The following is an 18,133-nucleotide window of genomic DNA, read 5'->3' on the forward strand; positions in this document are numbered from 1 at the left end:
AGCAGGCAACGGCGCACACCAATTATTGATCAGCGACAAACATTGGGTTTAGTGGCTTTGGGAAACAGAATGATCCGGGAGCAAGTGTCTAGGAAGCGTTTCTGAGGACATCCAGGAAACGGCCAGTCTGGGGCCAAAGTCTGGGGCGGAGTCTGGGGTCAAAGTCTGGGGCTGCGGCTGACGCGTGCGGAGCTTAATTCTGAGTTCCAATTATATCTGGTCACGTTTGCAATACCAGTGTGACCACCTGACCTTCCCAATAAGTCAGCCTTACTATGCTGAGCGATCACGTGTATGGTTCAGTTTTATTTGGCTTAGTTACGATAATTCTCGACACCAGCAATAAATCATGTCCTAAATCATCTCATACCTTCAGGTATACTACGGTAGGAGGCTCGGCAACGCATTCGGCAGTGTATCCCGCTCAAAGTCACCCTCCCACGCCCTCTGCGCTTTCGGCAAAGGTGCGCATTTTCCGGTAGCGGGCTTCTCACACCCCTTACTTTTGCTCACCGTCATCACCAGTGCCCTCCTCAACCCTCATCTTGGCCTTCTCAACATCTGGGCGCCCTCCTTAGCTTCTGGACACCTCTCACCCTCCTCAAACCATCTTCCTTCTGCCCTCCTCAGCCTCTGTGGCATCTCTCCGGCCATTCCTTCCTTCCATCTGGCATTGTTTTCGCCCGGCTGGTGCCCTTCTACCTTCATCGCCCTCTGTGGCATCTCTCCGGCCATCCTTCCTTCCTTCTTGCATCGTTTTCGCCTGGCTGGTGCCCTTCTACCTTCATCGCCCTCTGTGGCATCTCTCTGGCCATTCCTTCCTTCCGTCTGGCATTGTTTTTGCCTGGCTGGTGCCCTTCTACCTTCATCGCCCTCTGTGGCATCTCTCCAGCCATCCTTCCTTCCTTCTTGCATTGTTTTCGCCTGGCTGGTGCCCTTCTACCTTCATCGCCCTCTGTGGCATCTCTCTGGCCATTCCTTCCTTCCGTCTGGCATTGTTTTTGCCTGGCTGGTGCCCTTCTACCTTCATCGCCCTCTGTGGCATCTCTCCGGCCATTCCTTCCTTCCGTCTGGCATTGTTTTCGCCTGGCTGGTGCCCTTCTACCTTTATCGCCCTCTGTGGCATCTCTCTGGCCATTCCTTCCTTCCTTCCTGCATCGTTTTCGCCCGGCTGGTGCCCTTCTACCTTCATCGCCCTCTGTGGCATCTCTCTGGCCATTCCTTCCTTCCGTCTGGCATTGTTTTTGCCTGGCTGGTGCCCTTCTACCTTCATCGCCCTCTGTGGCATCTCTCCGGCCATTCCTTCCTTCCGTCTGGCATTGTTTTCGCCTGGCTGGTGCCCTTCTACCTTTATCGCCCTCTGTGGCATCTCTCTGGCCATTCCTTCCTTCCTTCCTGCATCGTTTTCGCCCGGCTGGTGCCCTTCTACCTTCATCGCCCTCTGTGGCATCTCTCCGACCATTCCTTCCTTCCGTCTGGCATTGTTTTCGCCCGGCTGGTGCCTGCCTCTACCTGTAATCGTCAATTCACCACCGTCTTACTGCCCATTATAATTTCATGTGCGCGTATTACTTATTGTTCGTTCTCTCGCTAACATGCACGATAGAACCTACTACTAACTAGTCGTTGAAGATACCCTTGGACTTGGTTCAATGTGCTACCCATCTCGTATGACATGTCACTGAGGATGCTCTCGGACTTTGTTTGTTGTCCTGATGTGTCAAATTACTCAATGTCATACATTTAATGTATTTTTCTCTTACTTCATATGAATATAATTACATCCCTTGTCCCTATATTTGATTGGCCAACAGAAAGGACGTAGTGCATATTTGAAAGACAAGGTAAGTAAAGTCTAATCAAAGCTCATGAATTCTAGAAAATTAAATTCGGATGACCTCGTGCCAATAGATGGACCAGCACCAGGGCTGCCTGCAGGCAAGTAATTGGACATGCCAAACATATCGTCGTCGGGGGGGAACAGACTTGGGATAGCGGGCGGAGTAGGTAATCTAATCTCAGGGAGGAACAGACTTGGGATAGCGGGCGGAGTGGGTGATCTAATGTGGGGGAGGAACAGGCTTGGGATAGCAGGCGGAGTAGGTGATCTGATCTCGGGGAACGGGCTTGGGATAGTGGGCGGAGTGGATGGTGTGGGCCCAGGGTTTGTTATATGGCCAGAAGGGGCATTAACGGTAGGTGTATGCTCATGGGTGGCCGTATTGCCAGGTGCATCCGACTCATCATCACTTACAACAGTTTCAGCACTCTTATACATTTTCCTGCGGTGACCAGAATTGTCCAAAGGCTGGTTGCGCTTCTTTCCTTTGTCAGAGCGAGTCCGGCGGCGTTTTTCAATGACCTCACCGCTGCTGACCTTCTCACAATGTTCTTGACGAAGTTTCTCGTACTCATCTTCTTCCAGGTCCCTCCAATGGATTTCTCCGGTTTCCCATTTATTCAAAAGCATCTCCAAGTCAGGGAGGGCACTGGATACGGTGCTAAGGTTGACAAAAGGAATATTTTCGGGCCAGCCTTCGATGACGACAAGGTAGCGTTGGACGACATTGCGCCAGTAGTGCGCCCAATGCATCCGTGCTTTCGGATCCTGTGTGATTTCCTCTAGAAAAATTGTCGTAGTCAGTAACATAGAAAATGGTTCAAATACGAAGCACTTACGAAGTGTCTTGTTGATCTCAAGTCAGATTGTGCTCCGAATATCTGATATGCGTTTTTTGTGATTTCTTGCAGCGCCTGATAGATACAGTCAGCAAAGAGCGAGTTTTTGAGAAAAAATGATCCCTATACCTTTCATGCCCTGGACAGCAAACCCCTCCATCTTACTCACGAGATCCTGGTTATCGATATTCATCACAGAGCTCATGAACTCGTCAACTCCTTTGGTTGCAAAAGAAATACCACGGAGGGGGAGATCTGTGGAGCCGCGTGTCGTGTAGAGAATAGTCTCGGCACCCGTCCGCATCTTCAGATTGCTGAGCTAGTAGCTGTGTCAATAAGGAGCATCAGAATATATATATAATGACTCACCTCATTCTCGACAGCCTTGAGTGTCTGTGTTACGTCGTTGACTTTCGATTTTGTTGAGATATGGATGCCAGTAGCCTTCGTCTCCCTGTGTTCCTGGTACTCCTGCAAAAGCTGTGCCTTCTCGTCGTCCGTGAGACTGCGATATTCAGTGCGGTTCTCGTCCCTAACGAGATCTTGCAATACAGTCTTGCCCGTGGCCCCTTGATGTGATGTCAGTTTGTATATGCTAAGGACAGAGACGCTGTTACCGTTGTCCTTCTCTTCATGGCGCTTCTTCCAGCAGAACGCGTTCCATGCACTCAACTTTGAACGTTGGTAGCGTAACATCCCGCGGCCCATGCACAAGTCATTCTGGACGCGACAAAAACTCTTATGATGCGAGGACGCGATGGTTTTCACAGTATCGTCAAGCTCGCTCCAAGCATTGTGAAGAGCTGTCTTAAATTGACGTGATTTATTGCGACGTTGGGCAGTTAGAGCTGCACGAGCCTCCTTGCTAAGGGTCACCTTTGGACGGCGATGAGGTTGGGCTTGGACACGTCTGCAGCTGTTTGTCGCCGTGAAGGTATGCGAAACCATTGGGGTAGCAAAGTTCATGCTGTCAGTGAACAGCGTTTATAAGTCAATGGTGAACACGATTTATGATACCAAAAATATCGAACGATCTATGAAAAGAACAAATAAAACAAATAAATTGTGCACAGGAAACTTAGGCTACCAACCACCCTGAAAATGTATGAAAGTAACGAGAGAGGCGGCTGTGGATGACCACATAATCAACAAACTAAAATGTGGTCAAGGAGACTAAACAAACCTTTTGATGCACTCCCTGAACGTCCATGAGAAGGGCTCTAGCTAAATTTGAAGCCTGTTCGTACGTTAGATCCCATTTGGGGGATCGGAGCACCACTTCCCAACGGCTGCTGTGAACGGACCCGACGAGTGCACGAAGCTTCAGGAGTACCGCATCATCCATTTTGAAACGATCAAGTATGGCATCTGTGTGCGGGCCAAGGCTAATTAGTGGTGTAAAGGATGCTGCTTCTCGCATCCCTTGTATTTCGTGTCCGGGAACCGTCAAACCCTTAGTGAAAAACGCATCAGCAGGCCGGCACTGTCGGATCTTGTTAGGTGGCGTGTTGGAGTCCAAAAGTGCCATAGCTCTACCCTCCCGAACAGCAGAGGAGGTCACTGTGTTGGACTCGGCGTTGGCTTGAAGATCGTGCTGGAACTGACGAGAAGGACGTGCCGAACAACGAATGTGGGAGCCTGTGGCAGTTGTTGGTGCCGGCAAGTGCGGGACTGCAGATAGATTGACCTGACTCGCTGGGTCTTGTAAGAACATAGAAAAGCGAATTAATTTCAGAGTGCAAGAGAAAGAAGGTGCTGACTTACAGTGGAAAGGAGGAACAATACCCTCAATGCGGCAGCGCTCTGTGAAGCGCTGCAAATGTGGAATTGCAAACTCTTCTGCAAAAGCCTGTACCAAGACAGATATATCTCCTCCAATGCGGTCAGGAGATGCATGTAATTCACGTGGCGTAATATAAAGATCAAGAGAGAGATGCTCCGGTGAAAGAGTCGGTGTACCTTCGGACCCAGGACAACGAATAATGAGAGAGATCCCACCATCGAGACGGTCTTGCATTGTGGCCTATTGTTCCCCATGCTATTAGCATCCTGCTAGATACTAGATAGGACTAGTTATACATACTGCATCAAAGAGGTCCTGCAACGCTGCCTCAACAAATCCCTCATGTGTGATTGAGTTCTCATCCAACGTTGTATATGAGTTGAAACCGATGTATGAAGGATGAAGGCCAGCGGGTTTCCTGGTATAAAAATGAGTGCCATCTTGATGGGCATCATGTCTGAGCAGCGCGCGTGCAGCCGCCTGGCGTTCGCTCTCGCTAAATTCCTGAGTATTGGATATATTCAAGCGTAAGGCAGCAATGCTGGCCAGCGAAAACCGAGGTCGGATGGCGCTGGGCATATCATTTGCGATGGCAGGTGACATCCGAGACATAGACAGTGGTACACCACGGAGTCGTGAAGATGCTGGTTTGACTTTCGAGGGGGAGGATATGTTTGAGTCCATGGTGGATGTTGGAATAGACCAAAGAGTACTGAAAGCGATTAGTGAACTGGCAGTCCAATTAAGTACTAGTATGGCGCTCACCAGTTAATCATGATGCAAGCCCACATTTTGAACAACTGCACAAGGATTGGGTTCAATAGACGTGACAGTGATGAGAATCGTGTACATTCAGAGTGAGACTCGGAACTAGTGGTGCTTACTGTTGGCAGCCACGCATGACACAGCCAACCACAACCCAATTCATCAGATCTACGGTACACCATTTGCGACACAGCCAACCACAACCCAATTTATCTGATCTACCACTATCTGCGACACAGCCAACCACAACCCAATTTATCAGATCTACCACTATCTGCAACACGGCCAACCACAACCCAATTTATCAGATCTACCGCTATCTGCAACACGGCCAACCACAACCCAATTTATCAGATCTACCACCTAATTTCATTGTCTCTACCTGCTCGCTCATCTCTGATCGCCTGAGACAGCCAACCACAACCCAATTTATCAGATCTACCACCTAATTTCATTCTCTGTCCACTTGATATTTTCATTCTTACCAGACCGCCTTGTAGATTAATTCAATGAAACATATTATCATCATTCACAACATGAGTATGGGCATGGTAAATAAACGCTAGTCTGCAACTGAGAGTAGATAGTTGGCAAAGTCGTCCGTGACCTGTGCTTGATCCTCGTCCTCGAAAGCATCTCCACCGTCAGATTCAAAAGAGATAACATAATTTAAATCAAGTCTCTCCTCAGAGCGCTCTCCGTTAATACCAGTCACGGAAATGCCTACAAATCATTAATAGCAGGTAGAACAACAAAGTCCACACGCACCAGCATTTGGAGATGAAACTGTTACTGACACTGACGGACTTGCAACTCGGACACCAACACCATGCCTGCCTGAAAATGCAGGCTGCGACTCAATTCGATTTAACCGGTAGAGATGGACAGCGTTAACAGCGGCACGAGCCTGCCACTGTCTTCTCAACTCTACGGCAAGTGGGGGATTTGTGACGATGAGTTGGTCTATAGTTGCATTGGTCTTGATTTCTTCGTCATGTATTGCTGTGCGTAGACGTTGGACTTCTATATTGAGATGCTGTACTTCTTCCCGAGCACGTTGGAGCTTGAAGTATTTCACTGTGGCCTTGCGATGAACAGGTGTGGTCCAGTCAGCATCTCGAATGTCAGTACGTGAGTGACGCAATAGGTCAAATTCGCCTAGGAAGCTGTACTCGACAATGTCTTTCCATGCTAGTTTTGGCCTAGGTGGGACCAAAGCGGCAGCCTGAGTGTTGTAACGATTTATAGCGTTCCGAATAGCATCTGAACGTCGTTGAAGGGCTTTGCTGATCTGTTGACGTAACTTGTAACCTAAACACCCTGCAATTAAATTCTAAAATACATCAAAGACAACGTACTTACCTGTTCCTGATAATGAAAGTTTGGACAGTTCAAATAGACGCATGACTATGAGGCGCTCAAGTTCATCGAGCGTTGAACGATACTTCAGAAGTAAGGCTTCTTCTCGAAACCGACTATAACATTCGCTTCCGATTTCCCAGCGTTTGTCGATTCCAAGTTGAACCTCCAAATGTCCAGCTAACTGTTCCGTGTTCTGGAGTTTTGAATATGCCGTATCGACACGGACGCGAGCTTGGTTTAAAGCGAGGTGCATGTCACTTAGGCTGCCGACATGAATTTCAACTAGTGAGCGATTGGCTGCTTCTCGGGCTTGGTTCCATTCCGACCTCGGTCAAACATAATGAATAAAGTAATTAGTACGAAATGTTATCAAAACTCACTGGCGCTCAGCAAGCTCATCAAGCACATTGATGTATCGGATACTGAGAAGATCCTTGACCGGCGTCTGTTTTAAAGCATCAAGATATTCATGCTCTTGTGCATGAAAACGAATGAAGTCAGTATCAGCGAGATTGAGAGTTTCCCGAATGACCGAGAGCTCTGCTGTGAGAGTTTGGATATCTTCCTGGGCTTCGCGATAATGATTCTGTATAAAAACACCTGGGCAGGGATGTTGTGTTTGGCTATTGAGTAGATATTAATAAAAACTTACTTAAGGCTGCATACTTATCCTCGTCCCAAAATGCAAAATGTTGCTCGATCGATTGATGTCGATGAAAAGTTGTAGCATGCCGAGTACTTCGTGCAAGCTCATTTGACGAAGAAAAAATGTGTTCGCATCCTTCACCCTCCGTGTGTCCTGTGCCTTCAATGTACATAGGATGCCAATCTATCTGGCATCTTCGATTGTGCGCATGGCCGTGAAACGCTCCTACCATCATCCGGAAGTTGAGGGCAGAAGCTCGTGGTCCCAAAGTACTGTTCCCGAGCGTCTTGGCAAACGCACAACCAATGTCATACGCACAACCTCCATTTTTGCCGTAAACTGTTAGCAATCGATCAACAATCGCAAGGGGATATTTTGCCCTAACAATGATCAAATACGATTTGAACGGAGAACAAAAATAACTTACAGTTCACCGCTCTTAACCATATCGCAAGCGAGAAGGATAAACCGGTGTCGACATGCAGCAATAAATATCCCGGATTCATCGAACACTGAAAACATCCTTTTACGTTGTTCTGGACCGGCATTTCGCCACCGGTCAACACAAGTAAATGAGGGCGCTGTGTCAGTTTGCTCAACATCTTGCCAGTTGTCAATATCCGCAGTCGGGTGCTAGTCAGGTTGAGTTGCAGTCTCATAGAGTGGCAATGAGAAGACCTACTGTTTGTCCTCGCACTTCATCCTTAAATCTATCAACTGTCGAGCAATCGAGCCAGTAGTCAGAACGAAACCTGCGTGAATCTTTTCGGGCGGTGCCATCAGCTGTTGACGATGTCCATCGTTTCAAGCTATTGTTGCCGTCCATAGTCACCAGCCAGTCCAGAGCCAAATTTTCTTTATCCTCTAGCTTGTAGAAGCAGCATGGGCAGCAGTTCAGAAGACGCCAGTTGGGTGAGCTGCGGTTAAGCGCTTGATTGATGAGGACGTCAACGCGATGTAAGATTTCAAGATAAATGTCATAAGCATCTGAAAACTGCGCATTTAAATATGGTCGATATGGAATCTAGAAGAGTTCGGAATGAGGAAATGATGACGACACATGCTAGGGAGCTTACATTATGGAGGTGACATAAGGCTTTGCATTGCGCCTGAATGCTGAATCGGGGACAAGTTCGGTGAGCCTGTCGGTATGCTGCAAGTGTGCGGATGGAGATGGCAACAGTGGGAAATAATGGCGAGCAGCCCAAATAACCATGATGGATGAGTGTTTCATTCGGATACTGGTGAGATGGATGAGGCTGCAAAGACACGCGCTTTCGACCTGGACAACATTAACAATGAAGCCAGCCAATGTGCGCTGAACCTTACTAAAAATATCAACTAGTTCAATATTCTTGAGAGATAGGCAGTCGCCATCGAGGGTGGGTTCATCTGAAGGCGGAAAGCTTGGCATGCCATCACCACCGTCATGGGTGCGATAGTCAAGATACACAGTGACCAGCCGTTCAATTTGAACACCCCAATGTTCATTTTGAACTTCTATACGATTGGTACGAGTGCGTGAGTCCACGTAGCGGCTATCAATGCCAACAATGCTTCAGATGAATCAATAGGATAATAAATATAATTGCATACCATCCTGAGAGATCCGCCATCTGTCGAGCCAATCCTTCAAAAGCTTCATACTCTCCACCCTCATGGCTGAAGTCAAGTCCTTCCTCGCCAGGTGGTACGGTGTGAGGTATACTATCTATGTCGATGTTAGTGTCAGCCAACATAGATTCAACGAGATCCCGATCTTCGCTGGACATTTCTAAAAACAAAGGTCAGGAGAATACAATAGTTCAACATAGGCCTCGCACCCTGGACGTGTGATCGGCACTTCGCATCAGTTGCCTGCCGTCGTTGTTGCTGTTTCCCCGCAGTGAGTACCTCAGAAGCGTGAATGGAGCGCCGGAATCCATGTCTAGTTGTGGCCTTTGAGAGCCCTGTAATTTTCCTGGAAGTTCCAAGCGACATAACAGAGAAGAGGTGGAGGTAAGGGATAGCTAGAGAGATGCCACAGAGGGCGATGAAGGTAGAAGGGCACCAGCCGGGCGAAAACAATGCCAGACGGAAGGAAGGAATGGCCAGAGAGATGCCACAGAGGGCGATGAAGGTAGAAGGGCACCAGCCAGGCAAAAACAATGCCAGACGGAAGGAAGGAATGGCCAGAGAGATGCCACAGAGGGCGATGAAGGTAGAAGGGCACCAGCCAGGCGAAAACGATGCAAGAAGGAAGGAAGGATGGCCGGAGAGATGCCACAGAGGGCGATGAAGGTAGAAGGGCACCAGCCGGGCGAAAACAATGCCAGATGGAAGGAAGGAATGGCCGGAGAGATGCCACAGAGGCTGAGGAGGGCAGAAGGAAGATGGTTTGAGGAGGGTGAGAGGTGTCCAGAAGCTAAGGAGGGCGCCCAGATGTTGAGAAGGCCAAGATGAGGGTTGAGGAGGGCACTGGTGATGACGGTGAGCAAAAGTAAGGGGTGTGAGAAGCCCGCTACCGGAAAATGCGCACCTTTGCCGAAAGCGCAGAGGGCGTGGGAGGGTGACTTTGAGCGGGATACACTGCCGAATGCGTTGCCGAGCCTCCTACCGTAGTATACCTGAAGGTATGAGATGATTTAGGACATGATTTATTGCTGGTGTCGAGAATTATCGTAACTAAGCCAAATAAAACTGAACCATACACGTGATCGCTCAGCATAGTAAGGCTGACTTATTGGGAAGGTCAGGTGAGTGTGACCCGTCCATTGTGAGTTGTGACCCGCCCTTTGTGACCTCTTGCAGGCCGCACTGCACTTGGTGACATCAATGATCAGTACTCAGTACTCCCAGTGAGAATCAGCTGTGCTCGAATAGGGCTGAATGTGTTGAAATGTGCGTTTGAGAGACAGCGCACATACTCGCGCATTTCGCTCGATATCCGGACTGACAGCATATTTTCTATAAGACGGGGCAGTGCCCCATGTGCTCTATTGTGCTTCTTTTATATTGCGCACATTTAGGCGCATTCACGCACACTCGCGCTGTCCCCCCAGAATGTGCTTAAATAGTGTCAAATATGCTTTGATTGCTTAGTAGGTATTATGCGGAATACAATCGGTATACGAAAGCAGCTGGAAAATAGTGAAACCGATGCGAAACAGGTGGAGTATACCTCGAAAGTACGTTGAGAGCCGAGCATAAACGAAATAGACAACAGCCTGAGAGCGGATCGCAAACATCGAGAGCCGAGCAGAAAGGATGTAGACAGCAGAGCAGATCGAAAACATGTTGAGAGTAGACAGCGGAGGAGATCGAAAATGGGAAGCAGAAAACACAGCAACGAAGGTGCGGCAGACACTGGTAGCAGAATCAAGACACGTTGAGGAAGCACAAGTGTTGGGACAGTGGATTGACGATCATAATTTTGACTGGTTTTGGTGCGGAGAAGCACGAACATAGCATGCTAACTGCATGTGGTGAGTAGATTGGCGGGTGTGTCGGCAGCCACTAGCCATCTACGACGGGCACACTAGTACTGGCAGGAGGCACGATGATGGCGGGCGGCTTTGGAATTGTCACAAAGCAAACACGTGACAAAAACAATTCAAACTCAGCCCGGGTCAGCCGTGTTTGCCGAACGCCCCAGACTCTGGCCCCAGACTCCGCCCCAGACTTTGGCCCCAGACTGGCCAGATCTCTGACATTCACGCGTTTCTGCTGTATCATTCTTGTCCTTTGGCCTAGATATGCAAGCTTTTCTGACGTTCTGAATCACATAAATCTGTATCCTGCTCGTTTCATAAACTCTCAATGCGACAGTTCTTCCAAGGTACCAATAACCGCCCTCCCTCCCATGGTATTCCTGAACAAGTGGGGTGAGCAAGCAGGCGAGTAGTCTTCATGCGTCACGAGGTGGTTTGGGGAGGTCAATCGTATCCTCGAAGCGTTTCATCTCGGATTCATCGATGTGAATAGCGTGTTCGGTAGACCAATCCATAATTTTCTCGAAGTTCCTGCATCGATGACGGGTGCTGAATTTAGCATGAGGGGAATCATATCCCTGCACCCAGTGCCATGTAAGCATCGTCGTGTCGGCACGGCACATAATATTCTGCCTTATCATTTCGATGCAGTGACCTGGACCGTAACGGATATACTGTAAGCAATATTGCCTTAAGGCAGAAATAATATTCACCAATATGCCGATGGATTGCGTCCGGAGGAAATTGGAATGAACGATCTGTAGACGCCGAGTAATGCTCAAACCAGGAGGCTTTGCGGAGCAAGTTCTATACAAGTGAGCCAAGAATGAATAAATTGTCGGTGCAGTATAGCTCACCACACAATGCAATTGGTGGACAGCTTCTATAGAGGTCATGTACCCCCCACCAACTTCTTCCGGATATCTGACTTTCGAGCGCAATTCTGTCGAAGTCGTGCCTGCTTTGAGCATCTCCTCACGGGTCATTCGAGTTGGTCCCACTAGGTTTCATGGAGGTGGACAATTGATAATTAGCATAACAGGACCAACGACGTACCATCACGAGATATCCTATTCCAAACGGCGTCAATTTCTGGGGAAGGGGGGCCGCGATAGATGGAAGGAAAGTCGAAGGTTCCGTTTAACCTTAGAATGACGGGCTCAACAGCAGCACTTGCTGTAGCTGTGATAGATCAATAACTATACTGTTCGATGTGTTCTGTCCACTTACAGTATATACTGGGAATGTCGTTGCGCAGCTGAGTCGAAGGTGTACGCATCCATAGCGCAAAAGAGAGAATCGATGTGCAAATAAGTATGCCATGGGACAACCACAGGCGACGAGTACGTGACTTGGGACGAGATTTTGTACCGAACCTTTCTGCACCACCAGATAGTGTCTCGTCGTCGACAAAGTCAATAGGAGAATACTGCAAAAAATATTTGATCATGGCCTTTGAGTAAAGTGATTCCATTTGTATACGAGGGAGCAGGCTCAGCAGGGGCAGAGTCGCGATCTAGGTCCAAGAGCCCTTAAATTGTGTGGAATGCTGCACCTATAATGGTGTGCATTGTGGGTATGTCGATTAAGCGTGATGGATGAACCGATTAATCATGGATCATCACCAACCAGTTATATCTCTCCACATCTGCGCCAGCAGAAAGAGTACCAGATGGCGTTGACGCGTCTGCATCATGACAACGTCATGATGCAGTTTCTGCCAACTGGCATGCATACAAATAAAAGTGGTGCAAACAGGTCCTTTCGAAGTGAGTACTCTAGTGACGTGGCAGCTATTTGTGGCTCACTGAACGTCATCGTTATCATTACATATAGATTATGTAACACTGAAATTAGACTAGTAGTTGGTTTTCTAGCTAGCTTAGAGCTAACTAAGCCAACTCGAAGTTAGTCCACGCGTGCATTAGGCGACCACGAGCTTCAATATTGCAACTTCTTCCCACTTCGCAGACACTCGCAGCCTTGAAATCTCTCGTCTCAAGTACTATGCACTAGTCTCAGTCTTTTGCACCTACCCACCACTCCCCGATCATCACGCGGATAAATGCTCAAGTCTTAGTTTTCAACACCTTGATAGTGACCATAGCATCTGTCCGACGCATTCACTATCACAGATACGGCAAGCTGATGACGTTCGTTCATTTGAAACACCTAATTACAACTCAAGGTGATGAATCAAGGAACCTTTGAGTCACTCTCAGGCTGCCACTACATAAATCGATGGGTCAATTGTCGTCGCTGGCCATCCAAGGACTTGTTTCAAATATCTGCACAATGCAGGGCCGTGCTGCTGAGTGTCGACGTATCCTAGCCCCGAAAATTTGAAGGTAATTAGAATTGCTATTCTCCGGATTCATGACATATCGATTTATTTGACCTACAGGTGGGAAGCTGCAGGGTCCATTTGTAACCAAGTTGTGTACCCGCAAGACAAATAGATATGCCAGCAAGACCACAGGAAATCATGTTGTCTTAGGAATCTCAAAAGTGCTGTTCCCACGACCTAACTACGAAAGTTTCAAGGCTGGGATAGTCTGAAGCGCAATAAGAGGAAAGGGGGCAACGTCGCCATGTCATGAAACGTGGCTTCGAGACCTGAGGGCTGAGAAAGGGTCTGGGAGATTAGATAACGTACTCCCTTTGCTCTCTTAGTGCAATGATCCAGAAAGATTGTACCAGATCCTCGGCGCCCACTCAAGCGAGATTCGCCGAGCACTGTCACAGCTTCTGGGATAAATAGAAGTAAGCATTTCTTCGCAGGCACTTAATCGGCCAAGCTGTTTGGTTCACACTTGACCCATCCACTACAGATTCAGATTTTATTTCGCGACTCATGAATCAGGAATACTACTCTCAGTACTCTCATTTAGATGGGATCGACGATGACAATACCAAGCTCCTTGATAGTGGTATAACAACTAGTCTTCCACCAAAATCACGCTTCCTTCACCTGTGGCCCTGGCTAAGCCATGGTGTACTGATGTCCATAACTCTGTGGTTCTTCATACAATGGGCACGGTCACCTTCGATGGATGACGTAGTTATATATTGTACGTGGATGACTAGAGTCGGCGCACAAGACCTTACTTACCCATCACAGCTTCAGTAAACGAGGCAATCGAATCCATCGGCATCATAAAATTCAACGGAAGTTTCAATGCTCCTTCCATATATCGTGGCACTCCATCCCCAGAGCTCGACGCCATTTGGGATAGGGTATCTCTTGATGGTTGCGCACTATGCTTCACTTACATCATGGACATCTACTGACTATGATATTTCCCAGTGCGCCCACTCCGTATGACACATGAGCAACTGCTCAGAACGGGGGAGAAACCTTCTCCCTCCATGGCTAGGTATCCGGACGAATACGGTGGAGGTTACGTAGCAACTGTAGAAGTCATTCACCAGCTCCATTGCTTAGTCAGTTGTGAAACACAGAGGCTGGTTGATCTTTGCTTAAATTCCTGTAGGACATGTTACGCAAAGCCAGCTGGGGTAACGAGTACCATAAGCATGGGGGCATGAATAAATCCCACGAAGCCTCTCGTACCCATCTCGGTGAGTATATTGTTTCTTGCTCTGCCCACAACCTGCTCATGTCGCACCTTAGACCACTGCATTGAGATACTCAGGCAGCTCACTATGTGTAGTGGTGATGTTACCATGATAACTCATGATTGGATCGAGGGAAGGGCAACTCCATTCGCTGATTTCAATGTTCCTCACAAATGTAGAAACTTTGAGAAGATCTTAGATTGGATCGACGAGCATCGTGTTTTTATCCCGAAATCCAAGTGGGTCCGCTTGGAGGATAACGTGGACCTGCCCTCTCTTCCTTGATCGCATTCTTGTTGTATTCTCTCCATATGAAACATCCTCTCCCTATGATGGTGGATGTAGTCACAGAAGTGTTTAATATCCAATTTGATTTCTACCTCAGGGTACCTATGTTCATGGCGGGTCGGAGTGTAGGTACTATTAAGCAAATTGCAATTCATCTTATTACACGGAGCTGACTACTCATCTTGCCACTGTTTTGTTTTCACAAGTTGTCCACCCCTCGTTGGGGCGTCGGGCACACTTTTCGTAGTAAGATAGCGCTCACAGAGATAAGCGTCAAACTCTGCGTGAAGATTATTCTATACCGAATGATATCAACCGGTAATAGTGACCACGTATCAACGAAGATGCGGCTAAGAAATGAATAGTTGTGCGAACATCGATCAACGGTGAATGGTATGAATCATTGCATGGTGGCCCACTGAAGGTTAGATGAGCCTCTGCAGCGGAGTGCTACCGTCAGATGTGTATTGACCCTTGACAAGTGACATAAACCCTTTGGGTCATCAATTTCGACTTTAGCTTGAAGCACCAAACCCAAATGATTGACGCACCAACGACATAATAATTCTAACAAGCTCCCAAATCTCACAAAATATTTGAAAAGACATTCGTCTCCGACCTGGCTAATTGAACAGCATGCTTATTAGCACGATGCAAAATTTTCTCGTGTTCCCTTGTACCCAGTCCCGTGTTATCATGGTCACGTTGGCATTACACATGATAGTCAGCTTAATCATTCCGATGCATTGATCCGAAGCGTAACAGTAGCATATCACAAGCACAAGATGCCTGGTCCTCAAGTCAGAAAGACTATTTACCAAGATGCATACGGACTACTTCGAGGTGCCCTGGAATGAAAGATATGTGGGCTTACAATGCTCCAACAACCAAAAGGTTTTGCGAAGCAAGTTCTACAGATGTGTGAGCCAAGAACGAACGGAGTGTATGACTTGCCAGATAATGTATTTGGTAAGCGGATGCCAAAGAGACCACGAAACCTCCACCAATTTTGTCCGGATACCTGACTTTCAAACGCAAATCTGTTATGGATGTTTTGAGCATCCACTCACGGTCGTTCCTGATAGACGAGGTTCCAAACAATTACTGAGTAGTGCGTGATGGGACAAAACGGAACGACGCACTATTATGGGCCATTTTGGTCCAAGCGGCATCAATTCTGAATTTCTGGGGAAGGAGGGTCAGACGCGGCAGTAGACGTCGAGCGCCATTGAAGCTCACGACCATGAAATTCATGGCACCACTTGCTTAGAATTGTGATGGATCATTAAAACCATTCATCGGCTGTTGAAATGAAGGTCTGCTCACCTGCAGTATACAGGAATGTCGTCGTGCAAGGGAGCCGAACGCGTGCGCATCCATGGCATAGCATGAAAAAGAGCATCAACATGCAAACAAGTGCACCATCGCTCAACCAAGTCCACAGGCAGAGGATACACGACGACTTTGAATAAAATTCTGCAGCGTCTGTACCGAACCTTTCTGGGTCGCCGAATGGTTTCCCATCATCGCAAAAAATATTATGTCCGGGAGAGTACTGCAGGGAATCTTTAAGCATGACACTTAGGGAAAGTAACTCCATTCAAGAATGCGAGGGTCCGAGAATAGTACAAGCACTGGCAACTTCAACAGGCTGTGTGGCAATTTCTAAGACGCCACGCAGTGACAGAACGGCATATTGCCGTGTCAGTATTAGTGTCACACTGAGCAATCATGATCACCTGAATCTCGTTCAACTGACTCTGAAAGGCTTGGAGCTACTTACCAATTGTGAATTCAGATATTCAAGCATGCAGCGCATCGTGGCACACGAACGTCAGGACTTCCAGAAAGTTTCCTTTAATAGACTTACCGGCATTTTCCGGACAACCACTAGCCCCAGAGTTTGTGACTTGTCTGCATAGACCTTACGCAGACCAGCCGCACTTTCTGATCTAATCATGGTATGTACTTGAAGATAAGTATTCTATAGATTCTACTAATCGTCTTTTTTACAACTAGGCCCGCAATGAAGAGAAGGCACAGTCAATGCTATACCGTTTCCGCGAGGCTCAAGCAGCTGAGCTTGGCCTCGGGACGCGTGCGGATCGTCGTCCGAAGATGGCGAGCGCCTGCAAGAGTCTAAGGGAGTGCGAGCGGTGGAGAGGTGAAATATTAAGAGAGCTAAGCCGAAAAGTGTCCAAGATTCAGGATGGCGCGTCACTTCGCAGGAGACTTAAAATTCGGATGAGCTGACATGAATATTTATTAACAGCTGGTTTGACCGACTATGAAGTCCGAGACGTGAATGACGAAATCAACAAATTGATGCGCGAGAAGCGCCATTGGGAAAACCAGATCATTGCGCTGGGAGGTGCCAACTATCGCCGTAATGTAGCCATGTTGGATGACGATGGGAAGGAAGTGCCTGGGACAAAAGGATACAAGTACGTCTTTTTGAGTTTTAGCTTGCCCTATGAAGTTGTCACTGATAAAATGTTAGGTACTTTGGCCGCGCGAAAGATCTCCCAGGCGTACGCGAACTCTTTCAGAGCAAAAAGAAAGAGGAAGAGGAGGAAAGTGAAGCGCTTTCATTTTATAAGAAGTTCACGAATCAGGGCCCCGCATACTTTGGTGACCTGGATGAAGCAGATGGAAAGCTATTGGGATATGAGCGTCAAGCAGAAGAAACAGGTACGTCATGTCCACGAGTGTAAATAGTTTCATTTTCTTACGTGCATCAGAATGGAGAGACGAATATACGAACGTCCGGGAAATCCTCGACCTCCCTCTTGATGACCCAATACCTGAAATACCTCGTGGATCATTGGCAAGCTCATCACCACTCCCACCAAACGGGCTCTCTCCACCTCAACATCTATCAAATACTAAACGCAAAGCTCAGGAAGAAGATGTCGAGATGGACACGGCAAATTCGGAGGCAGAAAAACGGCTTCGAAAAGCCGAATCAGACAACACAGCGAAGGCAGATGTCTCCTCATATGGAGGCGCAGACTCAATACGTGCGCACGCGACTACAGCCGCTGCTTACCTGGGCTTTTTGTCGCCAGAAGACCTGATGCCACCGACACTTCCGACTAGAGAGGAAATGGAGGGCGTTCTATTAGCCCTCAGGAAACAAGCACTGGTGGAGGAATATTTTGGCGAGTAGTTATAGTGTCCTTGTACGAATCCTGTTGTATTGTGAGTGGTTCTACTCAGGTTGCCGTTCTGGAGACTCTTACATTATATGACGAGGCTGACACGATGAGATTTGGTGCGAAACCAATGGCTTGCGCGCATAACTGGCTCTGGGTAAGTGGCTGGTTTTTCATAATTGCCCTGCGCACATCATCAACACAGTGAGATTTAATGCGCGAAACAGGGCTTACCACAGCATCGCCACGCTTGCAGATATTGTATGTCGATGTGATAAGGTTTGATGCGAAATGAAGCTCACCGGTACTAAGTACCTCAGCTTCGACAACTAGCCGTCAGGTTGAGGAGAAGTCCTACGGGTACAATATCAAGGACCTCTCAATTCGCTGATGTTGAGTCAGAAAA

General features: G+C 47.8%; 8 protein-coding genes across 8 annotated transcripts; 2 read left to right on the forward strand and 6 right to left on the reverse strand.

Annotated features, from left to right (window-relative positions):
• Positions 1 to 540: 540 nt before the first annotated feature.
• On the reverse strand, positions 541 to 1,677 carry HD556DRAFT_1500983 (uncharacterized protein; the record flags this gene model as incomplete). Its single annotated transcript, XM_041308955.1, is given in 3 exon segments — positions 541 to 924; positions 944 to 1,512; positions 1,614 to 1,677. 3 exon segments carry the CDS (start codon positions 1,675 to 1,677, stop codon positions 541 to 543), a joined length of 1,017 nt encoding a protein of 338 aa, XP_041155059.1.
• A 178-nt stretch (positions 1,678 to 1,855) lies between these two features.
• HD556DRAFT_1312494 (uncharacterized protein) lies at positions 1,856 to 5,146 on the reverse strand (the record flags this gene model as incomplete). The annotated part of the gene is made up of 9 exons (XM_041300665.1): positions 1,856 to 2,620; positions 2,680 to 2,754; positions 2,849 to 2,998; positions 3,049 to 3,646; positions 3,697 to 3,713; positions 3,863 to 4,380; positions 4,444 to 4,528; positions 4,639 to 4,728; positions 4,763 to 5,146. The coding sequence occupies 9 exons, from the start codon at positions 5,144 to 5,146 to the stop codon at positions 1,856 to 1,858; spliced, it is 2,682 nt and encodes an 893-aa protein (XP_041155060.1).
• A 922-nt stretch (positions 5,147 to 6,068) lies between these two features.
• HD556DRAFT_1210796 (uncharacterized protein) lies at positions 6,069 to 6,524 on the reverse strand (the record flags this gene model as incomplete). The annotated part of the gene is made up of 1 exon (XM_041296565.1): positions 6,069 to 6,524. A coding segment is annotated over one exon (456 nt), but the record flags the coding sequence as incomplete, so codon positions are not given.
• Positions 6,525 to 7,212: 688 nt separating this feature from the next.
• Positions 7,213 to 8,649, reverse strand: HD556DRAFT_1246339 (uncharacterized protein; the record flags this gene model as incomplete). Its single annotated transcript, XM_041298600.1, has 5 exons — positions 7,213 to 7,615; positions 7,663 to 7,868; positions 7,918 to 8,259; positions 8,312 to 8,517; positions 8,565 to 8,649. The coding sequence occupies 5 exons, from the start codon at positions 8,647 to 8,649 to the stop codon at positions 7,213 to 7,215; spliced, it is 1,242 nt and encodes a 413-aa protein (XP_041155062.1).
• A 2,395-nt stretch (positions 8,650 to 11,044) lies between these two features.
• Positions 11,045 to 12,505, reverse strand: HD556DRAFT_936759 (uncharacterized protein). Its single transcript, XM_041312075.1, has 6 exons — positions 12,335 to 12,505; positions 11,936 to 12,260; positions 11,762 to 11,881; positions 11,563 to 11,705; positions 11,419 to 11,512; positions 11,045 to 11,360 (listed from the first exon to the last, which is right to left on the reverse strand). Exons 2-6 carry the CDS (start codon positions 12,177 to 12,179, stop codon positions 11,122 to 11,124), a joined length of 840 nt encoding a protein of 279 aa, XP_041155063.1. The 5' UTR covers positions 12,180 to 12,260; positions 12,335 to 12,505; the 3' UTR covers positions 11,045 to 11,121.
• A 752-nt stretch (positions 12,506 to 13,257) lies between these two features.
• HD556DRAFT_1277141 (uncharacterized protein) lies at positions 13,258 to 14,569 on the forward strand (the record flags this gene model as incomplete). The annotated part of the gene is made up of 6 exons (XM_041299246.1): positions 13,258 to 13,468; positions 13,597 to 13,776; positions 13,827 to 13,955; positions 14,013 to 14,149; positions 14,200 to 14,287; positions 14,340 to 14,569. Exons 2-6 carry the CDS (start codon positions 13,707 to 13,709, stop codon positions 14,567 to 14,569), a joined length of 654 nt encoding a protein of 217 aa, XP_041155064.1. The 5' UTR covers positions 13,258 to 13,468; positions 13,597 to 13,706.
• A 1,015-nt stretch (positions 14,570 to 15,584) lies between these two features.
• HD556DRAFT_1407507 (uncharacterized protein) lies at positions 15,585 to 16,214 on the reverse strand. The gene is made up of 3 exons (XM_041304051.1): positions 15,899 to 16,214; positions 15,715 to 15,837; positions 15,585 to 15,650 (listed from the first exon to the last, which is right to left on the reverse strand). The coding sequence occupies exons 1-3, from the start codon at positions 16,170 to 16,172 to the stop codon at positions 15,616 to 15,618; spliced, it is 432 nt and encodes a 143-aa protein (XP_041155065.1). The 5' UTR covers positions 16,173 to 16,214; the 3' UTR covers positions 15,585 to 15,615.
• A 258-nt stretch (positions 16,215 to 16,472) lies between these two features.
• Positions 16,473 to 17,983, forward strand: HD556DRAFT_1407512 (Isy1-like splicing factor). Its single transcript, XM_041304052.1, has 7 exons — positions 16,473 to 16,533; positions 16,592 to 16,784; positions 16,845 to 17,016; positions 17,073 to 17,263; positions 17,314 to 17,812; positions 17,866 to 17,910; positions 17,961 to 17,983. Exons 1-5 carry the CDS (start codon positions 16,531 to 16,533, stop codon positions 17,739 to 17,741), a joined length of 987 nt encoding a protein of 328 aa, XP_041155066.1. The 5' UTR covers positions 16,473 to 16,530; the 3' UTR covers positions 17,742 to 17,812; positions 17,866 to 17,910; positions 17,961 to 17,983.
• The last annotated feature ends 150 nt before the right edge of the window (positions 17,984 to 18,133 follow it).

Source organism: Suillus plorans (genome assembly GCF_016647745.1).
Source record: "Suillus plorans strain S12 chromosome Unknown HD556scaffold_75, whole genome shotgun sequence".
Lineage (NCBI taxonomy): Eukaryota > Fungi > Basidiomycota > Agaricomycetes > Boletales > Suillaceae > Suillus > Suillus plorans.